Raw genomic sequence first — 17,429 nt, forward strand, 5'->3', positions numbered from 1 at the left:
GATCTGTATTACATAATTAAAAAATTAAAAAATACATTAAAAAAATGTTTTACACGTAAACGGAGCATGTAGTCGGCCAGTTTACTGTGGTGGAACTGAGTAGGAAAATACGATTGTTGCCAGGTTTGGGAATTAAATCCCCCTTTAAAGGGTATGGCTAGTCCCGCATGATTTATAAAAGACAAAGGAATCTACTGCCTTAACTCCATCAACACATTGCAACTTTTACTCAAAAAGCGGATTAACGCTAATATGAAACAACATAAACTTAAACCTAAAGGCTACCGTTTAATAATGTTTTTATTGTCAACCAGCCGGACTTGTATGTTTGTTATATTTGAGTCAATGTCTTTTGTTTGAGTTTAGGATTTAGGGTTGTGCTTATGTAAGTTAAGTTCACAAATGTACTCGCTTACCTTCTTAGTCGGGGTATTACGTTTCAAAGAGGTGGCCGGCAAATTTATTTGTGTACAGGCCAAATTTTCAGAAAAATTTAATCTAGCTAGCACCGCGGCGCTGAAAATCCCAGTACCTGGCAACCCGGAGACGCAATCTGTGTCAATTGCCGTGGAGCGAATAAAGGCCGTAGCCTATTTCTGACTGGGGTTTATTGCAGTTTAACATGCGAGGCTGCCTTTAGCTCGTCTACAAGGCGGGTTGATCATTTGTTTTTGTTGTTTTTTTCAGTTAGCTTGTTGCCCGTCTTTGTTCTTTCCGGTCAGCGTTGCTTGGTTACCGTTTTTTCTTCGGCGCTGTAGCGGCAGGTGAATAAGGTGAAGAAGCTTCAGGATGACGCCTTTCTCTTTTATCGCTCGATGCGAAATTAACACGCTTTAGAAAGGCTTCTGTCTTTGTTCGCAGGTCGTTTTCTTAGTATATATTAATTTTAGAAAGCGGTAAACAAACCAGAGCCGGTATGAAGATAATTCCGTTTTTACACACGTCGTCATTAATATACAGTTATTATTCAGTGTAAGTGAATTATTTGAAGGGCGTTGCTTTGGCTGAATTCTGTAATGTTCTGCGGTGGTTTGTAGCGGACAGCTCGGTAAGATCATTCGGCCACAGGAAGATTATCAGCGGTGGAGACCTGTCCGACTGTCTGTCTGTGGCAGATACAATAAAGATGGTGTTTCGGAGTGAGGAAATGTGCTTGGCACAATTGTTCCTGCAGTCCGGTTCTGAATATGACTGCATCAGTGAGCTGGGAGAGCTGGGGCTTGTCGAGTTCAGAGATGTAAGTAAATACAGATCTATCTATCTATCTATCTATCTATCTATCTATCTATCTATCTATCTATCTATCTATCTATCTATCTATCTATCTATCTATCTATCTATCTATCTATCTATCTATCTATCTATCTATCCATCCATCCATCCATCCATCCATCCATCCACCCACCCTAGGTTTTTATAGGTTCTATATTTAAAATTGGCCATTGTAGAAATAACTGATGTGAATGGTATTTACATTTCAAAGATAGAGAAAAAAGTAGTGAGAACTCTTAAAAACGTGGCTTTGGAAAAGTACTTTTTATACCTTAATCTTAAAATTTGTTGTCAGTCACCAATCTCTGAACCACTAAGATGCCAGTAATTATATTTACATACATATGCTGTACTGTCACCTCACCTGACTAATGGTGCTCCTCTGATTTCAGCTCAACCCCAGCGTCAGCTCATTCCAGCGGCGCTTCGTCAGCGAAATCAAGAGATGTGAGGAAATGGAGAGAATCCTGGGTAAGTCTCTGTGAGGCACCTGGGATGTGGAAGCAGCCTGGGCCTACATGCTTAAAAAATAATCATCTGTTTAAGCAGTGAATCACTGGCCTATTGTTTTTTGTATACCAGTTACTTCATGGTTGTGCTATGCTGATGTGCGTATTCCTTCCTAAACAATAATTACCATGAAATGCGCAGGCTTCCTTTTGAGGGAGATTCAGAAGGCTAAAATCGCTGTTCCACAAGAAGACGAGAGCCCGCTTGCTCCTCCACCCAGACAGGTCCTGGAGATCATGGCAAGTCCATAGAAGTGCTTGTTTTTGTCTTCTTGTTTAAACATTGGACTTCTGAAGTTTGGTAATTACATTTAGTTTCCTGGTTTGACAGAAAATAAAGATTTTTATGGCTACAGTCTCAGATTTAGTCTGACATTCACTTTAAAATTCCCCTACACATAAACAGATACTTGTTACTGTCAGTAACCAGGAAATATCCACTGGAAGTTGTTGTTTAGCCTTTCAACATTTAAGTTTGTTACCAATTATTCCCTTTTTTCTTGAAGCTGCTCACTGTTTCCATGCCAGCAGTGAAAAATTAACTCAATCTTACAGTTTTCTGCCATTTTTGTGCCTATTTTCATTTTTAGGAGGGAAAGCTAGCTGCTTTGAAAGCCTGGGGCTATTTTTTAAAGTGTAAAAAGCCTAAAAATAAACTCAGCTTGTAACGCAGGTAGCAGCATACTCTCTTTTTTTAAAATCTTTGTAAAATACAATCTTTCATATGAGTCAATGGGAAAACAAAAATCACACATTAATAAATAATGGGTTTTAACAACACGTCCCAGTTATTATCTATTAGCACCTTTACAGTTAATCTTCTGTATAACCTCCTTTTGTCAGCAGGACGGCAGATAGTTGTCATGACGGGATTAGTGGTAATGAGACAGACACGTGGTCTTATTTGATTCTGACCTAAATTCTAAAAGAATTCTGGGAAATTTAGCTAGTGGACTTGTTTTTTTTATCCACATTAGATAATAAAATTATTTTAACGTTGCTTAAGATATGGATTTCTGCCACTTTTGGAGATTTAGATATCATTTACACACCTCTTTATAGTCACAGATGTTTTGGGCTGAATACACTCATGTCATAATTTGAACAGGTTTTTCTGCTGCTAAATGTTATGTTAAAGCAGTGTTCTCTCTCTGACATCCAGGAGCAGCTTCAGAGGCTGGAGATGGAGCTCAGTGAGGTGGCGAACAACAAAGAAAAGCTTCAGAGGAACCACCTGGAACTCACAGAATACACACACATGCTGAAGATCACACGGACCTTCATACACAGCCGCTCCAGAGTGAGCATTTTCCTCGATCAACTGCTTGTTTCTCCTTCCCTGACTAATAACATGTCTCTGGCATGTTCTGTTCCTTCACTGGGACTGATGCTGCAAAACTGTCACAATACTGACATTACAAGCATTGGATGATTCATTTAAGCTGTGATCAATGTGTAAGACAGGGGCTTTTAGGAATAGGAGACCAATGCAATAGCCTCCTAATGTCAACATGTTCTTTTTTTAAAACTAGCATGAGGCTCTTGGTCCCCAGTATGAAGAGTTCCCCACTATGGAGACGGACTCGGTCACAGGAAGCACCGGTATGCAGAGACTTGGAGCGAAGCTGGGGTGAGCTGCAGCATCAGTTGTTTACTTCACAGTCAGGAATGGGCTGGTATGAGATTCTAACTGTAAGATAACCTTGACTAAAATATAACATTATCTAACTGATTTTTCTGACTATTCCGACTGCTGAAAAATAGCATAATATATTTATTATTATAGTTCTAATAAGTAATTTAGTTGTAAACATTTATTTATTGCTCTTCGATTTAGATGCCTAGACTCAAGCAAAAACAAGCTAAAGATAGTATTGGTGGTTAGGAACTTATTGTGCACAATATTATATGTTTTAGCCGCTTTGCTTTTTTGGCACAACACAACAGTGTGAGACTTGCTGGTAAATTAGTCAAGCTGTCTGCTCAGGTAGCTAGCTTGAAGTCAGCTGCTTGACAGTAAATGACAAGTATAGCTTGGTAGCTGTAATTTAAAATACAACCTGGAAATATTTTCAAGCAGCAAAAAAATTGACTTTCTTGTAAGCAAGGAAAAAGTTCAGTAGCCATTCTTCAGCCAGCTGACTGGCAGTGTACTGCATCGGGTGGGGAAGGGGCAGCACTTTGCTACCAATTCTTTAATAGAGCAGGAGAAAACTCTGGTCTCTCCAGCGCTTTCTCTGGCATCTCATTAAAGGTCTTTAAACTGTAGAACATGTTGACAAAATCTTTTGTTGCAGTTTTGACACCTTGACCTTGATAACTGTATCTGGCCCATGCCTAGCCACAGCACCTCGTGACATTATTTGTTTGGAAAACACGTCGTCGACCTAATCTGGTCTCTCCTGGGTGCAGTTTTATTTCAGGACTCATCCAGCGGGTGAAGGTGGAAGCCTTTGAGCGCATGCTGTGGAGAGTGTGTAAAGGCTACACAATCCTGAGCTATGCAGAAGTGGACGAGAGCCTCACCGATCTGGACACTGTAAGACGAGTTTTTAAAATGTCATGTTTTACACTTTGTCAGCTTTCCGGGCTGTTATTTTAAGGCTGCTGAATGATGTGATTTCAGGGGGAAATAAGCAAAAGTGTTGTGTTTCTCATCTCCTTTTGGGGAGATCAGATCGGACACAAAGTTCAAAAAATCTGTGACTGGTATGAAAAACCTTCATTGGCTGACTTTTTTGTATCTTTTAGTGCCCCATGCATTCTTTTTTGTCATCAACATCTGTCCTTGTCGCTCTTAGTTACCACTGCCACTTATATCCACATCCTGAGAATGACGAGGAACGTGCAGACGTGTTGGACAGCTTAAGAACACGGATCCAGGACCTCAACAACGTAGGATCGAATGTCTCAGGAGAGGGCAATAAGCATGTTGAATCTCATTGGGGGGGTTCCTAATAACTGTTGTCCCCTGCAGGTCCTTCATCGCACTGATGACTACTTGAGGCAAGTTCTGCAGAAGGCTGCTGAGTCAGCCTACACCTGGGTTGTGCAGGTGAAAAAGATGAAGGCTATCTATCACATCCTCAACCTGTGCAGCTTTGATGTTACGAACAAGTGTCTGATTGCTGAGGTATGGTGTCCCGTCAGTGACTTGGCAAATCTGAGAGGGGCGCTAGAAAAGGGTTCGGTGAGTATAACCTAGAGCTGATTATTTATGAAATCTAATAATCTGGTCCTACATATGTCCCCAAACAGAGCCTTGGGGTACCCCACATTTTAGATAAGTAGAATCTGACTTGATGTGGTGAAACAATGAATAAAATCCACCTTCATAGAGAATGGTGAATTGTCTTTTTAAATTTTGGTTATATTGGATGTTGCCCTGCACAGATAGTGAGTGGAGCAGAAAGGTTTATTGGACAGAGGATAGGGACACTAGTGCAACGGTGTCTGAGGTGTGAGACTGCTGCAAGAACAGGGCTCTTTGAAGATTGTCAGAGCAATGGTTTTCAGGCAAATGCCAAACAGCATCGAAAGCAGAACCACCAGAGGCGACTGTGGCTCAGTAGGAAGAGTAGTCGTCCTGCAATCAGAAGGTTGTGGGTTTGATTCCAGCTTCCTCCTGCCATATGTCGATGTGCCCCTGGGCAAGGCACTTAACCGCAAGTTGCCTACCGATCTGCGTATCGGTGTATGAATGTGAGTGCGATTGGGTAAATGTGGCTCTAGTGTAAAGCGCTTTGAGTGGTCTGTGTGACTGGAAAAGCGCTACATAATTTCAGTCCATTTACCATTTTTACCAGACTGCTACGGAGCTTTTTGCCTTAACCTGTTGAAATCTGGAACTGCTGACAAGAGTTTAACTTATTCCATTTATTTGATATATTTTTATTAACTTTATTATTATTTTTTTTTTCAGACTAATCAGTTAGAGGTTTTGAATAATTGCTGTCTCAATATTATGTATGGTGTTAGTTGATTTGATGTTCAATTATTTCAAAAAACTGTCCGGCAGAGTAGCGCTCAGAATTGTTGTCTGAGTGCCAAGAAATTGCCTGACAGATTTACTTTCACAAGTTGAGCATCACAGCTAATGCTTTAAAGCTCTGCTTGATATTTATAAAAGAAACTTTATTATAAACTTCTTTGGGAATATTTCAATTGTTACAGACACGGAGACTGAAATGAAAAGGGAAAAAAAAGCTCAAAAAAGAGAGATATGGGGGGGAAAAGGAGGAAAGAGGGGAGGAGAGAAAGAAGGATTAAGAGAATTCAAGATTACACTCTGCTTGCTTATACAGCTGCAGCTGTTTTTTTTTTTTTTTACATGGTAATTCTGAATATAAAATGTACGTAGTGAGAGGTGCAGCCCAATATAGAAGATCTGTGTATCTGTCAACACCTGAAGCTTAACACCTGTGAGTATGGGTGTGGATGTACTTTTGTATACAAGGTTTCTCCACAAAAATATGCAATAGCGAGTGTGAGGACCCACAGGCCTGCCCCATGGTCCCTGGACAGACACTGAGGAGATCCGAGCCACAGACATCTAAAGGCCCCCCAAAGCACAGGAACCCCAGGAGAACCACCGCCGGGACTACCGCAACCCCCCCAGAGAAGAGCAGTGGAGAGTCCCAGGGGAACCACCCAGCAGCGACATTGCAGAAGCCCCAGGGAGCCGCAGCAATGAGCCCACAGGCCCCGCCAGCAGGCGTCCACGGACCCAGAGGCCCAAGACTCCGGGACACACCACCCCCCAAGCAGAGGCCCAACAAAGCCCAGGGGGCCAGGCCCCGGCAAGCAGCCACTGGGAGTGAGCCAGCCCACACCAAAGCACCCGGCCGCGGACACCGAAAACCACAAGTACACCAGCAGGCAGAGACTCCAACCACCGGCAGGCGGTGTGGCAGGGAGGAAGCTGATCCAGGAGAGGGAGCAGTCCAAGACCCAACCTGTCGCAAAAAAAAACAAAAAAAAAACAAAACAGGCACACACAGTCACAATCACCCACTCCCACCCTCATGCATACACATAAAATCACTCACACCCAACGTAAGGATAAACAGCAATGGACGTCATACACTCACTCACACACCCCATGTATACTCTATACTCCCAGGTCCAGGTGGCGGTAACCCTAGGGGCAACCAGCCCCCGGACCCAGGAGGTGGTCCCCTTTCCTCCTGGGGCAGAGGCAGGCAGATCCCGACCCCCCAACGAGCTCTGATCCCAACCCCATGAGTCTCCCACCCCCAATGAACCCCAACAAGAACCTCCCCACAGGGCCACCCCCAACAAGGACACCGATATCGAACACATCCCCTCGAACCCAAATGCCACGAATCCCCACCCCCACAGAGGCACACCCCCACAGGTGAACTCCGTGGCCGAGAAGCCGATGAACACACCCACACAGCGCAAGCTCCACACACAGCCCCGCTCTAAGAACCCCCGCCGCACCCCGCTCCCCCACCACACAGCGCGCCGCAACGCCACCCCTGCCCACTGGCGCAACAGGGCAGACCCCACCCAGCACCGCACCCACAACCGGACCCCCGACCCCACACCATGACGGGACAAACTCATCCACCAAGAGGTCCCCGGCCAGCGGCAGGCACCCAGGGCCAGTGACCCCACCACGCCCCCTCAGCAACAAAAAACTCTACATCACTGCCACTGCAACGACCCACTAACATTCATGTTAGTGGGCGGTTAGTGATAGTGTTCAATTATGATACCTGCACTGTCACAAAGAAGCACACTGCCTTGTATACAGAGGTATGACAGGAGACCTAACAAAGGCACTACTTAGAACAGGATGAGACACAAAATGCAATTACTGGTAGCAAAAGAACACTCAAAGGATTTGGCTGTTTTACCTCTGCTTCACTTTGGTGTTTAGATGTTAAGCTGCTTGTTCTGTAAAAAGACAAACAAATCCATATAAGAACAGATCAGTAACTCCCATTTGTGGTCCAATTGCAGTTTAGGGACAGCAGTATGATTTCCATTTTCTCAGAACTGGAAGTTTATTAGTTGACTGTTTAAAAATAAGTCTCCAGTAAGCCTTTGCAATAATTGAGACAGAAAATGTATTTAAATAGGTGGATGCTTTGTGCAGTGGAAAACCATTTTGATACCAGCTTTGTTTCAGTTATTTGAGTTTACTACTTTAAGTAACTTGGCTGTACTTTCAAGCATTTTTTAGAGCCACTAGAGATAAAACGTGAATTAAAGAAAACACATTGGTGTCTTAAATAGTTAATCTGCAACATACAGCTAAGGAACCATGTGCTGAGTGAGTTTAGTTGTGTTGTTGTTTAAGGTGCAGCGCATCTACTGCTGTTAATGAGTGCCACAGCTATTGGGTAAAGGTTATCATATGAGCCTTGAAGAAGGAACTTAGCGTACATCTTGTACCAGATGGAAGAAACATTGATATTAAACATTGGTATCTTTGATACTTTTTTCATTTAAAGCCAAATAAATGGGAACAACTTCTGTCTTTGTGACAAGTGCCTAAAAATTCATTTTAAAATTTGGTTCTTTACGAAACTTAAATTAATATGAGAATTATTAATACATTTGAGATAAGAACAAAATAATTTCTTTTAAATGACCAAATAGTGGACAGAAAATGAAAGGAAAAGTAGCCACAGTCTAACATACTTTTAAAGATAGGCTGGAGAACTGTTGATAGCAACCATTTGAAAAGATTACAAGAAAATCCGATCTGTCTGCTTAAAAGTAAAATATATTTAAATGAGAACTGACTCGGGGCTTTTGCAAAATACCAAATTTGTAGCGTTTCTGTTTATTAACACCAGCCATAGCCACGCATTTTTTCCTCTCATGTGGCATGTGGCAGCAGTTCTGCAAGATGTTTTCTGATAAAATCTACCATCAAAAACACTGCAATAAAAATTCAATTGAATTAATGTTAGCAGGAATAAATACTTCATGTCATTACAAATCCCTGACTTTACCCATTAATGTATTTTAATCAGAGAAAAGGTGATGCCACTGTACCCTCCTTTGTAAACCGCATCCCAAGCAGCGATACGCCACCAACCCTTTTAAGATCCAACAAGTTGACCACTGGATTTCAGAGCATTGTGGAGGCCTATGGGGTGGGGGACTATCGTGAGGTAAGCCCAGGTAAGTCCTTGTCTTCTTGAGGGACATTGAAGTTAACTTTTTTTTTTTTTTTCGCCCAATAAAAATATTCATCATGTTTCTGTTTTTGGCAGCTCCTTACACCATCATCACATTCCCCTTCCTGTTTGCCGTGATGTTCGGGGACCTTGGTCATGGGGTGATAATGAGTCTCTTCGCCCTGTGGATGGTGCTGACGGAGAAAAATCAAAAGAAGAAGCATCCTAGTAACGAGGTGGGAATAAATGCTCACTTTTAACCAGAATGTGGAGTAGGATTATTGTCTTTTGTTTCTAATCAAGTTGAAATTTATCTGTTGATCCCAGATATGGATGACATTCTTCCATGGGCGTTACATCATCCTGATGATGGGTCTTTTCTCCATCTACACTGGACTCATTTATAATGATTGTTTCTCCAAGTCTCTAAACATATTTGGCTCTGGATGGAGTGTCAAGGCTATGTTCACCAATCAACAGTGGACGTAAATATGACATAAAACCTTTCCACAAAAATCGGTGAACAGTGATTTAGTGTTTTAACAGATCCCTCATAATGTTTTCATTTTTCTTTTACATTGCAGGAACAAAACAGTCCAAACAAATGCTTTGCTCACATTAGACCCTAATGTCAGTGGTGTATTCAGCGGACCGTACCCATTCGGCATTGATCCTGTGAGTAAATGCACTCAAAGGCTACAGTCGGTGCACAGAGCTGCATGTCATGTGTATTGAGGGGCTTTTTATTGCTCAATCAGATATGGAACCTGGCTGTGAATCGGCTGTCCTTCCTCAACTCGTACAAGATGAAGATGTCGGTCATCATCGGCGTCATTCACATGAGCTTCGGGGTGGTGCTAAGTGTCTTCAACCACTTGTAAGAGGCTTTAAACATCACTTTTACACATGAAACTATCTATAACCTATCTAATGGTTGTTCAGCACCTGGTATGCTCATGATGCTGTTAAAGCAGAGCAAAAAACAAGTTTTAAAAGCCAAAAAGTTCAAGAAAGCTGTGCAAAAAGAGATGAGTTTCAAGAGAAACGGTTTAAAACTCATAAAACAGCAGCAGATCATCTCGGGTCAAGAATATAAAGCAAAGAGAAACAGGAATTTAAAACACGCTGACAGCAATGTAGAACAATGAAATTGTAACAGCCATTACAAGTTGTGATGTGCTGTGCATGAACATGTCTGCATAAAGAGAAAAAGGAGCTGCAGCCCTTGAGGGTGTGTACATTTTGTTGTTGAAATGTTTTGCAGCAACAAGGACAATACTCCTCACTTTTTGTCTTTTAACGTTTGTGCTTCAGAGTGTAGAAAGTGGATCATGGCCTCCTAAGTGCTGGATTATGTATATTACAGCCTTAGATAAACTGATGAGACACCTCTGAATGGATTGGACTGGGTCCCTGTACCTGCGGTTCTAAACGCCCCCTTCCTTAACTCAGTGGACAGGGGGAAACATCTATTTGAACCGGCCTTCAGGTCGATTCACCAGGGAGGCACCGTCTCTTTTCATCTGGCACAGGCTCAAATTGGCGTGGTTCTGCTCTTGGCCTTTTAGACCTGAATCCATAATTGTTTAAAGAAGTAATCAAAACAAACAAGGCTAACTGGAAATTAAACACTAGACGGTGAACAAAAATGTTAATGAATAAAAACAATCATGCAGGAAAATTTTAACCAAGTTGATCCAGGCTTGATTAATTAAACTCTCGCTTGGTGCTGATTCATTGACCTGTTTTTCAGTCCATCAGTACGCTGGCCTGACTTCTTCCTCCTGAGTCACCATTAGCCAACATGCAGATGTCGCCCTACCATGGTGCTGATCATGGAGTAGTTTAGCATACATACATTTGTGGCATGCTATCATTACCGAGACTGAAGATAATTTATTATCCTTTCAAACCTCATTGTTGCCTTTTTTCATAGAGACAGTTTTAAAATGAAGCCCAGATAAGAATATCACTGTCTGGAAGCTGTGTCTAACTCAACGTTCAGGTCAATGTAATGTGATGATGAAGGCCATTTTACCAAGTCTTGGCCAGAGTACGATCTGTCCAAATATTTGAGATACCTGCATGGTTCTACCACTATAAGAGCTTTTGTATTTGTCCATATTCATTCCCTACAGAAAATACTCCCATAGCTCTGTCTTTGGAAGCTCTTAGCTTTAAAAACGTCGCATTCAAATTTTACATTAGTGTCCGAATAATATGATAAATTTCATTTTCATCTCCATTTAAGAGTAAGATTCCTTCATTTTCTTTCACATTTAGTTGTAAATTTTCTTCAGAAGTTACTGTATATTGTTTACTAAAGTCCTGCAAAAATGAGCTACCGATGATCTTCTAGAACCCAATGAGGAACACAGTTCAAGGTTTTCTACAAATATTAATTTATAAATACTATGTTCAGTCTCCTTTACTCTGATACCCCTAAATAAAATACAGTGCAGCCCCATTGGTTTCAGAAGTCACTTAACTTGTTAATAGGGAGCATTTGGGGCTGCACGGTGGCATAGTTGGTAGCACTTTTGCCTTGCAGCAAGAAGGTCCTCTGTTCATCTTCTGGCCGAGGGTCTTTCTACATGGAGTTTGCATGTTCTCCCCTTGCATGCGTGGGTTCTCTCCGGGTACTCCGGCTTCCTCCCACAGTCCAAAAACATGACTATTAGGTTAATTGGTCTCTTTAAATTGCCCTTAGGTGCCAATGGGTGTGTGCATGGTTGTTTGTCCTGTGTGTCTCTGTGTTGCCCTGCGATGGACTGGTGACCTGTCCAGGGTGTACCCTGCCTCTCCCCTGTAGCTGGAGTTGGTCCCGTAGAGAAGAAGCGAATACAGAAAAAGGATGTATGGGAGCATCTGTGTGTAATTTATTTAGTGTAAATGCAGCTGTTCTGTGAAAGTCTTGATGGTTTCTTAGAGAAAATTGGTTTACAAACATCGTTGTGAAGAGCAGGAAACATACAGAAACAAATAATAATCCATTGTTGCATGGTAGGTTGAAAGATTATACAGGGGAATATTGGCATCTCTCCACTACTGTACACTTTAACACAAGGCTGTGGCCCTCTACCAGAGCAAAACGATTTACATCACCCTCCTCTCCTTATTTATTCCCTAGAAAATATATATTGATTGAAAATATATTGATTTTGTAACTCTTTGCCAATCCAGTCAATACCTCAATTTTTGTCCCTTTTCCTTTTGTTCAGGCATTTCCGACAAAAATTCAGCATTTATCTGCTGTTTCTTCCCGAGCTGCTCTTTCTGCTCTGTCTCTTTGGCTACCTGGTCTTCATGATTCTCTACAAGTGGTTGGCCTTCAGTGCACGCAACTCCAGCCAGGCTCCCAGCATCCTCATCCACTTCATTAACATGTTTGTCATGCAGGGGAAGGATTTAACTCCTTTGTACCCAGGACAGGTATGTGATGGCAGTATCGGCTCAGAGTGTATTTGCGATCTTTTATTGAAGCTCAAGTTTGATCCTGTTGGTCATATTTTACAGACTGGGTTGCAGATCTTCCTTCTTCTGATTGCTATGCTGTCCGTTCCCATATTGCTGCTAGGAAAACCTCTTTATTTGTACTGGCAGCATCGCGGTGGCAAAGGCCTGCGCAGACGCAGAGTAAGTCCGGTCAAAGACTGAATTCTCTTAATTCAGCTCACAGGGCTTCATTGTAGTTTTTTTTGGCTCACCTCAGGGTTATGAGAGGGTGAGGCGTGTGAGTGAGGATGACGGTTCCATAACGTCCATTCATGAGGAGGATGAAGAGGAGGGATTTGATGAACTGACCAGCAGAGAAGCTCTTCCTAAGCAGGTTAGAGAACAGTGACCCTGTTATTTATGTCTGTTTTTGCCATCCGCTTCAACAAGTTAATCCTGTTTCCACATTAAGAAGGAGAAAGTATGGCAGCAAAACAAGAATCAGCTGTGGAGGACATTTAATAAAATCTGAACATGTATAAATTGATATGAAAAACTGAGAACGGGAGACTTGCATTATCTTAATTTGATTTTTATTGTAAGAATTAAGTTAATATCGTATGTACCGTTTTGTAGTTTGACTTTGCAGATGTGCTCCTGCATCAGGCCATCCACACCATAGAGTACTGCCTGGGCTGCATTTCCAACACTGCGTCTTACCTCCGTCTCTGGGCGCTCAGCTTGGCTCACGCCCGTAAGTGCAGCCAGGAAATAAAATGCCCCCTTTGCCTTTTTCCTTCTACTGGCTCTTAATTTTTGTCTATTATAAATCAATTATTTTCCATAGAGCTGTCAGAGGTGCTGTGGGGCATGGTGATGCGCCTAGGTTTCAGGATCACCACAAAAGTCGGGGTTGTGTTTCTGGTACCTGTGTTTGGCCTTTTTGCCACGCTCACTGTGTCGATCCTGCTGGTCATGGAAGGCTTATCAGCATTCCTCCATGCTCTACGACTTCACTGGTGAGTCTGTGCTGGTTGATTTTAATAAAATATGACACTTTTCTTGGAACTATTTAATAACCAAGTAGCATTGATAATTTGCTGCTATAGAACATGGATTCCAGTCAGACACACAAAACTAAAAAAAACAAAGATTTACAGAGAAATTGGCAGGTGACCCGAATCAGCTCATTTTCATCTTGGTCGACCCTCGACCAGCTGGTTGGAAAATCAAAAATCCAATCTCTTAAATGTGTCAGTGGCACAGAAGTTAAACGCACGACCCATGTACGATCTATGTGGCCTTCGTCCTTGCTGCAGCTGTCGCGGGTTCGAGTCCCGGCCCACTGACGTTTGCCGCATGTCTTCCTCATTTCTTCAACCTATTTCCTGTCAACTCACTTTAGAAAAAGTGTCAAAAAAAGTCAGTGAATGCATCATATTTAAGCGCCACAAGGTCTACGCCGAAACAAAAACACACTATTTATTGGGCAAGATGTCATTAACAAGCCTCAAAGTTAGCTATTTTCAGGAATGGTGAGGTGTTTAAGAATAAATAAAATCAGGGAAAAACAGAGATGTAAGAAGCTATTCAAAATGCAACTTATCCTGACATATCTGAGAGACGAGAGACCAAGACTTTCAACAGAAAACACAAAGGCTGAATGGAGTACAGTAAAATTCTGATTTATCTTTTGGAGCTCTAACAAAGACTGAATGGAGACTAAAAAATTTTATTTTGATATAATATTGAAGATTTGTTTTACAGCTCCTTTTTCACACACGGTATGATGTCACCTCTGCTCCTAACATAATGACAATTCATGGTAGAAAGCCCAGAAAAGAAAATATATATTTTGAATTCTGTTCTTATAGCCAATATAGCAGTTCTTCAAGCAAAACTGTAATTGTCTAAAATCTGTATCAGTATCTGAAATCTTTACAAAACAGGGAGACTAGAAATTGTCCTCATAATTGTGATCTGTGTGTCTCTACTAAATAATGATCCACATAACAAGAAAGGAGAGTAATCCCATTTAGGGTAGGATATAAGGTTATAAATAGGACATGTAACCACATGTTGAGAAAAATATATTCCTTTATGTTGCAGGAGGAAAGTGGTAAAGGTGACTTTCAGGAAAACGTATATTTAGATACAGAATAAACAACATGAGACTCCAAATCACAAAAATGAGGAACAGATGTACCAAGAAGTACAGAGATGGTAGATGATCAAGTAGAGATGCAGAATGGCTTTAAATGAATGCAAAAATCTTCAACAGAATCTGGGCCTTAAAGCAACATTACGTGATATCCATACAAATTATTTTTCTTCATTATCTGTCCTTGTAATGCAGCTGTACTGTAAACTCTTTATTACCACTCTTTAAACTGATAAAAGCTAAGTGACACTGATTCTTTTGGAGAAAGACATTGTTAATTAGTCGTTTAAATAATACACAAAAATAGTGTTGTATTTGAAGGACTTTATTTTATGAAAATTAGGGTTTCTATGCAGTCTGGGAAAGTCAGGGAAATCAAAGTGAACTTTTGGATTTATACGTTAGTGCTTTAAAAGGACTGAGAATTATGGAGGGTTAAATCCCGAAAAAAATCGGACATCGTAAATATGCAGAAACCATTATTTAAATTTTTCTTTTTCTTATTTCATTAACGAGCCTTTCAATGTTTATTCTGCATGCATTAAAGTGTTCTTGATTGCTTTTCGTTTTGATCGCAGGGTGGAGTTTCAGAACAAATTCTACCATGGGACCGGCGTCAAATTCCTGCCCTTCGACTTCTCCCAGCTGCCCTCGGTTTTTGAGCACGATGGCTTGCTTTAACTCCCCTGAGACGGTGGGTGTGTGCTTAAGCAGACTTTACAACTGTGAAGGTTTTGTGAGCGCTGGAACGATCCTATCTGTGACAACAACAAACCCTCAAGACTCTGAACTGAAACTCATTCCTGTAGCAAACGTTTATCACCTTGATGGGTTTTTTAAATGCTATCTGCCCGTGCTGACTGCCTTACTACTGTACCCAGCACACCTCTGAAGAGACGGAGGTACAACACAATGTTTTGTTTTGTTGATCGTGTGACTTTCTGGATGAGATACTGCTCAGCACAACCTGTCACCAGCTGAGTGATTTTTAAACGTATTTTGTTTGCATCGTGCTGTGTAAAATGGTTTTGTATGCTTGGTATTTAAACCGCTCAAGTGAAAAACCATAAGCAGTGCCATAGAGATTTGGTAAAGGGATGCCATTTTATCTTCTTTGTGTAATAAAGGTAAAGCTGCAGGCATCCAAAATCAAAGACACAAACATTTCAACCCTTTACTGAGATTTATTTTACCATAAAGCACTTTGCAGAAATGATTGTACAATGTAAATTTCTCACTACTGACTGTGATGATGCCAAATGAAAATAGTCACTTGTTGCTGTTTGCCTATTTACTTAAAATGCATTTATTTACACTTGTGCTCCATTGTTATTAATAAAGGCAAACATTAAATGATAAAAAAAAAAAAAAAACTACTAAAAACACAGTTAGGTCTTTCTTTGATTCTAAAGCTTATTGCATTTGTTAATGATAATAATTCATGATATTTATCTAACTTACTGTCTGTATAAGAGTAATATTTTACCATTCTGATGTGTCAAATAAAGGTTTTGACAAAGGCAAGTGAAAAAACATTTATTTTGATTTTATTGACACAGAGATGTTGGTTTTCATAGAAGTGAGAGGCTGGTGCATATCTCTTGAATGAGAGGCGGAGTATACCCTTGACAGGTCGCCAATCCATCACATGGTAGCAGCAGCATTATCTTACACAAAATCTCTCATCCAGCATTTAATTTAGGAGAAAATAGTTTTTTTTTAATAATTATTGGGGCTACATATATTGCCAATTCTGCTGTTATTACTTTGTACAGGGATATAGGCCCTTAGCTTCACAGATCCTCTAACGTACTTAACACGGGGTATATGAGGCTTTTCCATATATTGATCCTGTTTCACACCAGACCCACGTAGAGTGTTTGTATATTATATGTTAGAGCTGAACAGTATTCAAACCATAATCATAGATTTAGTGTGAGCAATATCTCATTTGCCAAGGACACAATATTTGGTTGACTATGTCGATAGTATTTTCGCTGCCCTTTATGTCCATTCCTGGCAATAGATCTTTAGGACCAAGATGCCACATTTCTGTAGGCTAATAACCTCTACATTGGCAACATTGTCCTCTAGTGGTTCTAATCGCAACGTGCAATTCAATATGAGCTACAGCGTTTGCTATAAGTAATTTATTAACTAATACCTGGCTACATATTCAGCTTAAAATAAGACAGAATCTTTATGCAATGTCTCATACTAGTCTTGACTAATATTTGTTTTGTCTTTTCATTCTTTTCTTTGGATAGCGGCATTTTTCAAATTATTGTTAGTCCATTCCAGCGCAATCATGTACCTGGCGATTTCAGGGGAATGTTTGTTTGTTGACACACTCGACAGCGACTTACTAATTAATAAAGAATAAAACTGCACATAACCAATGAGAACCATTTACTGTTTTTAGAAAGAACAGACTCCTTTAGAGCTGATTGTAAGACAATAATTAAAACATAACTGCAAAAAGCTTCTAATACTAATACTTTAAATACTAGAAGTGCCATATGTAAAACATGGTGGCGGCTTTGTCATGATCTGGGGTTGCATTTTATTCAGTGTTCAGAGATTGAATTATAAACGGAGAAAACAATTTTTTCTTATTTATGCACATAGCAGCAGGAAAACACTTGAAGGAAGATAACAGAACAGAACAACCATCCCAGAGAACTAATCTTAACAGCACTGATCCTGTCAAAAAAGAATGGTAGAAAGGGATGTCGACATACAAAAAGGACCTTTACAGTGCCTTGCAAAGAAACTGAAATGTTACACATTATCTCAGAATCAGAAAAAACATTATTGCCAAGTGAAAAATGCTCGAGCCACCTCAACTGGCTCCTCTCGATGTGGAGGAGCAGCGGCTCTACTACAAACTCCTCA

At 40.9% G+C, this 17,429-nt stretch overlaps 1 protein-coding gene across 2 annotated transcripts; it reads left to right on the forward strand.

The window, feature by feature from the left end:
- The first annotated feature begins 628 nt into the window (after nt 1-628).
- atp6v0a2a (ATPase H+ transporting V0 subunit a2a) lies at nt 629-16,058 on the forward strand. 2 transcript variants are annotated; one of them, XM_047372362.1, is made up of 21 exons: nt 629-773; nt 1,038-1,237; nt 1,665-1,743; nt 1,924-2,021; nt 2,944-3,081; nt 3,314-3,411; nt 4,194-4,320; nt 4,408-4,490; nt 4,583-4,676; nt 4,759-4,971; nt 8,792-8,942; nt 9,035-9,174; nt 9,266-9,423; nt 9,523-9,613; nt 9,697-9,815; nt 12,160-12,370; nt 12,455-12,574; nt 12,651-12,767; nt 13,010-13,127; nt 13,221-13,392; nt 15,113-16,058. In XM_047372362.1, exons 2-21 carry the CDS (start codon nt 1,127-1,129, stop codon nt 15,213-15,215), a joined length of 2,541 nt encoding a protein of 846 aa, XP_047228318.1. In that variant the 5' UTR covers nt 629-773; nt 1,038-1,126; the 3' UTR covers nt 15,216-16,058. The 2 variants fall into 2 exon arrangements, with proteins under 2 accessions (XP_047228318.1, XP_047228317.1); XM_047372361.1 differs by having other exon boundaries at nt 635-914.
- Nucleotides 16,059-17,429: the final 1,371 nt, after the last annotated feature.

The sequence above is a fragment of the Girardinichthys multiradiatus genome, chromosome 8 (genome assembly GCF_021462225.1).
Source record: "Girardinichthys multiradiatus isolate DD_20200921_A chromosome 8, DD_fGirMul_XY1, whole genome shotgun sequence".
NCBI classification, from domain to species: Eukaryota; Metazoa; Chordata; class Actinopteri; order Cyprinodontiformes; family Goodeidae; genus Girardinichthys; species Girardinichthys multiradiatus.

Coding starts and splice junctions, on each gene's coding strand:
- atp6v0a2a (XM_047372362.1), top strand. CDS start 1,127: ATGGTGTTTCGGAGTGAGGAAATGTGCTTGGCACAATTGTTCCTGCAG. Junction 4,321..4,407: donor GCCTCACCGATCTGGACACT/GTAAGACGAGTT, acceptor ATGTGATTTCAG/GGGGAAATAAGCAAAAGTGT. Junction 9,175..9,265: donor AGAAGCATCCTAGTAACGAG/GTGGGAATAAAT, acceptor TGTTGATCCCAG/ATATGGATGACATTCTTCCA.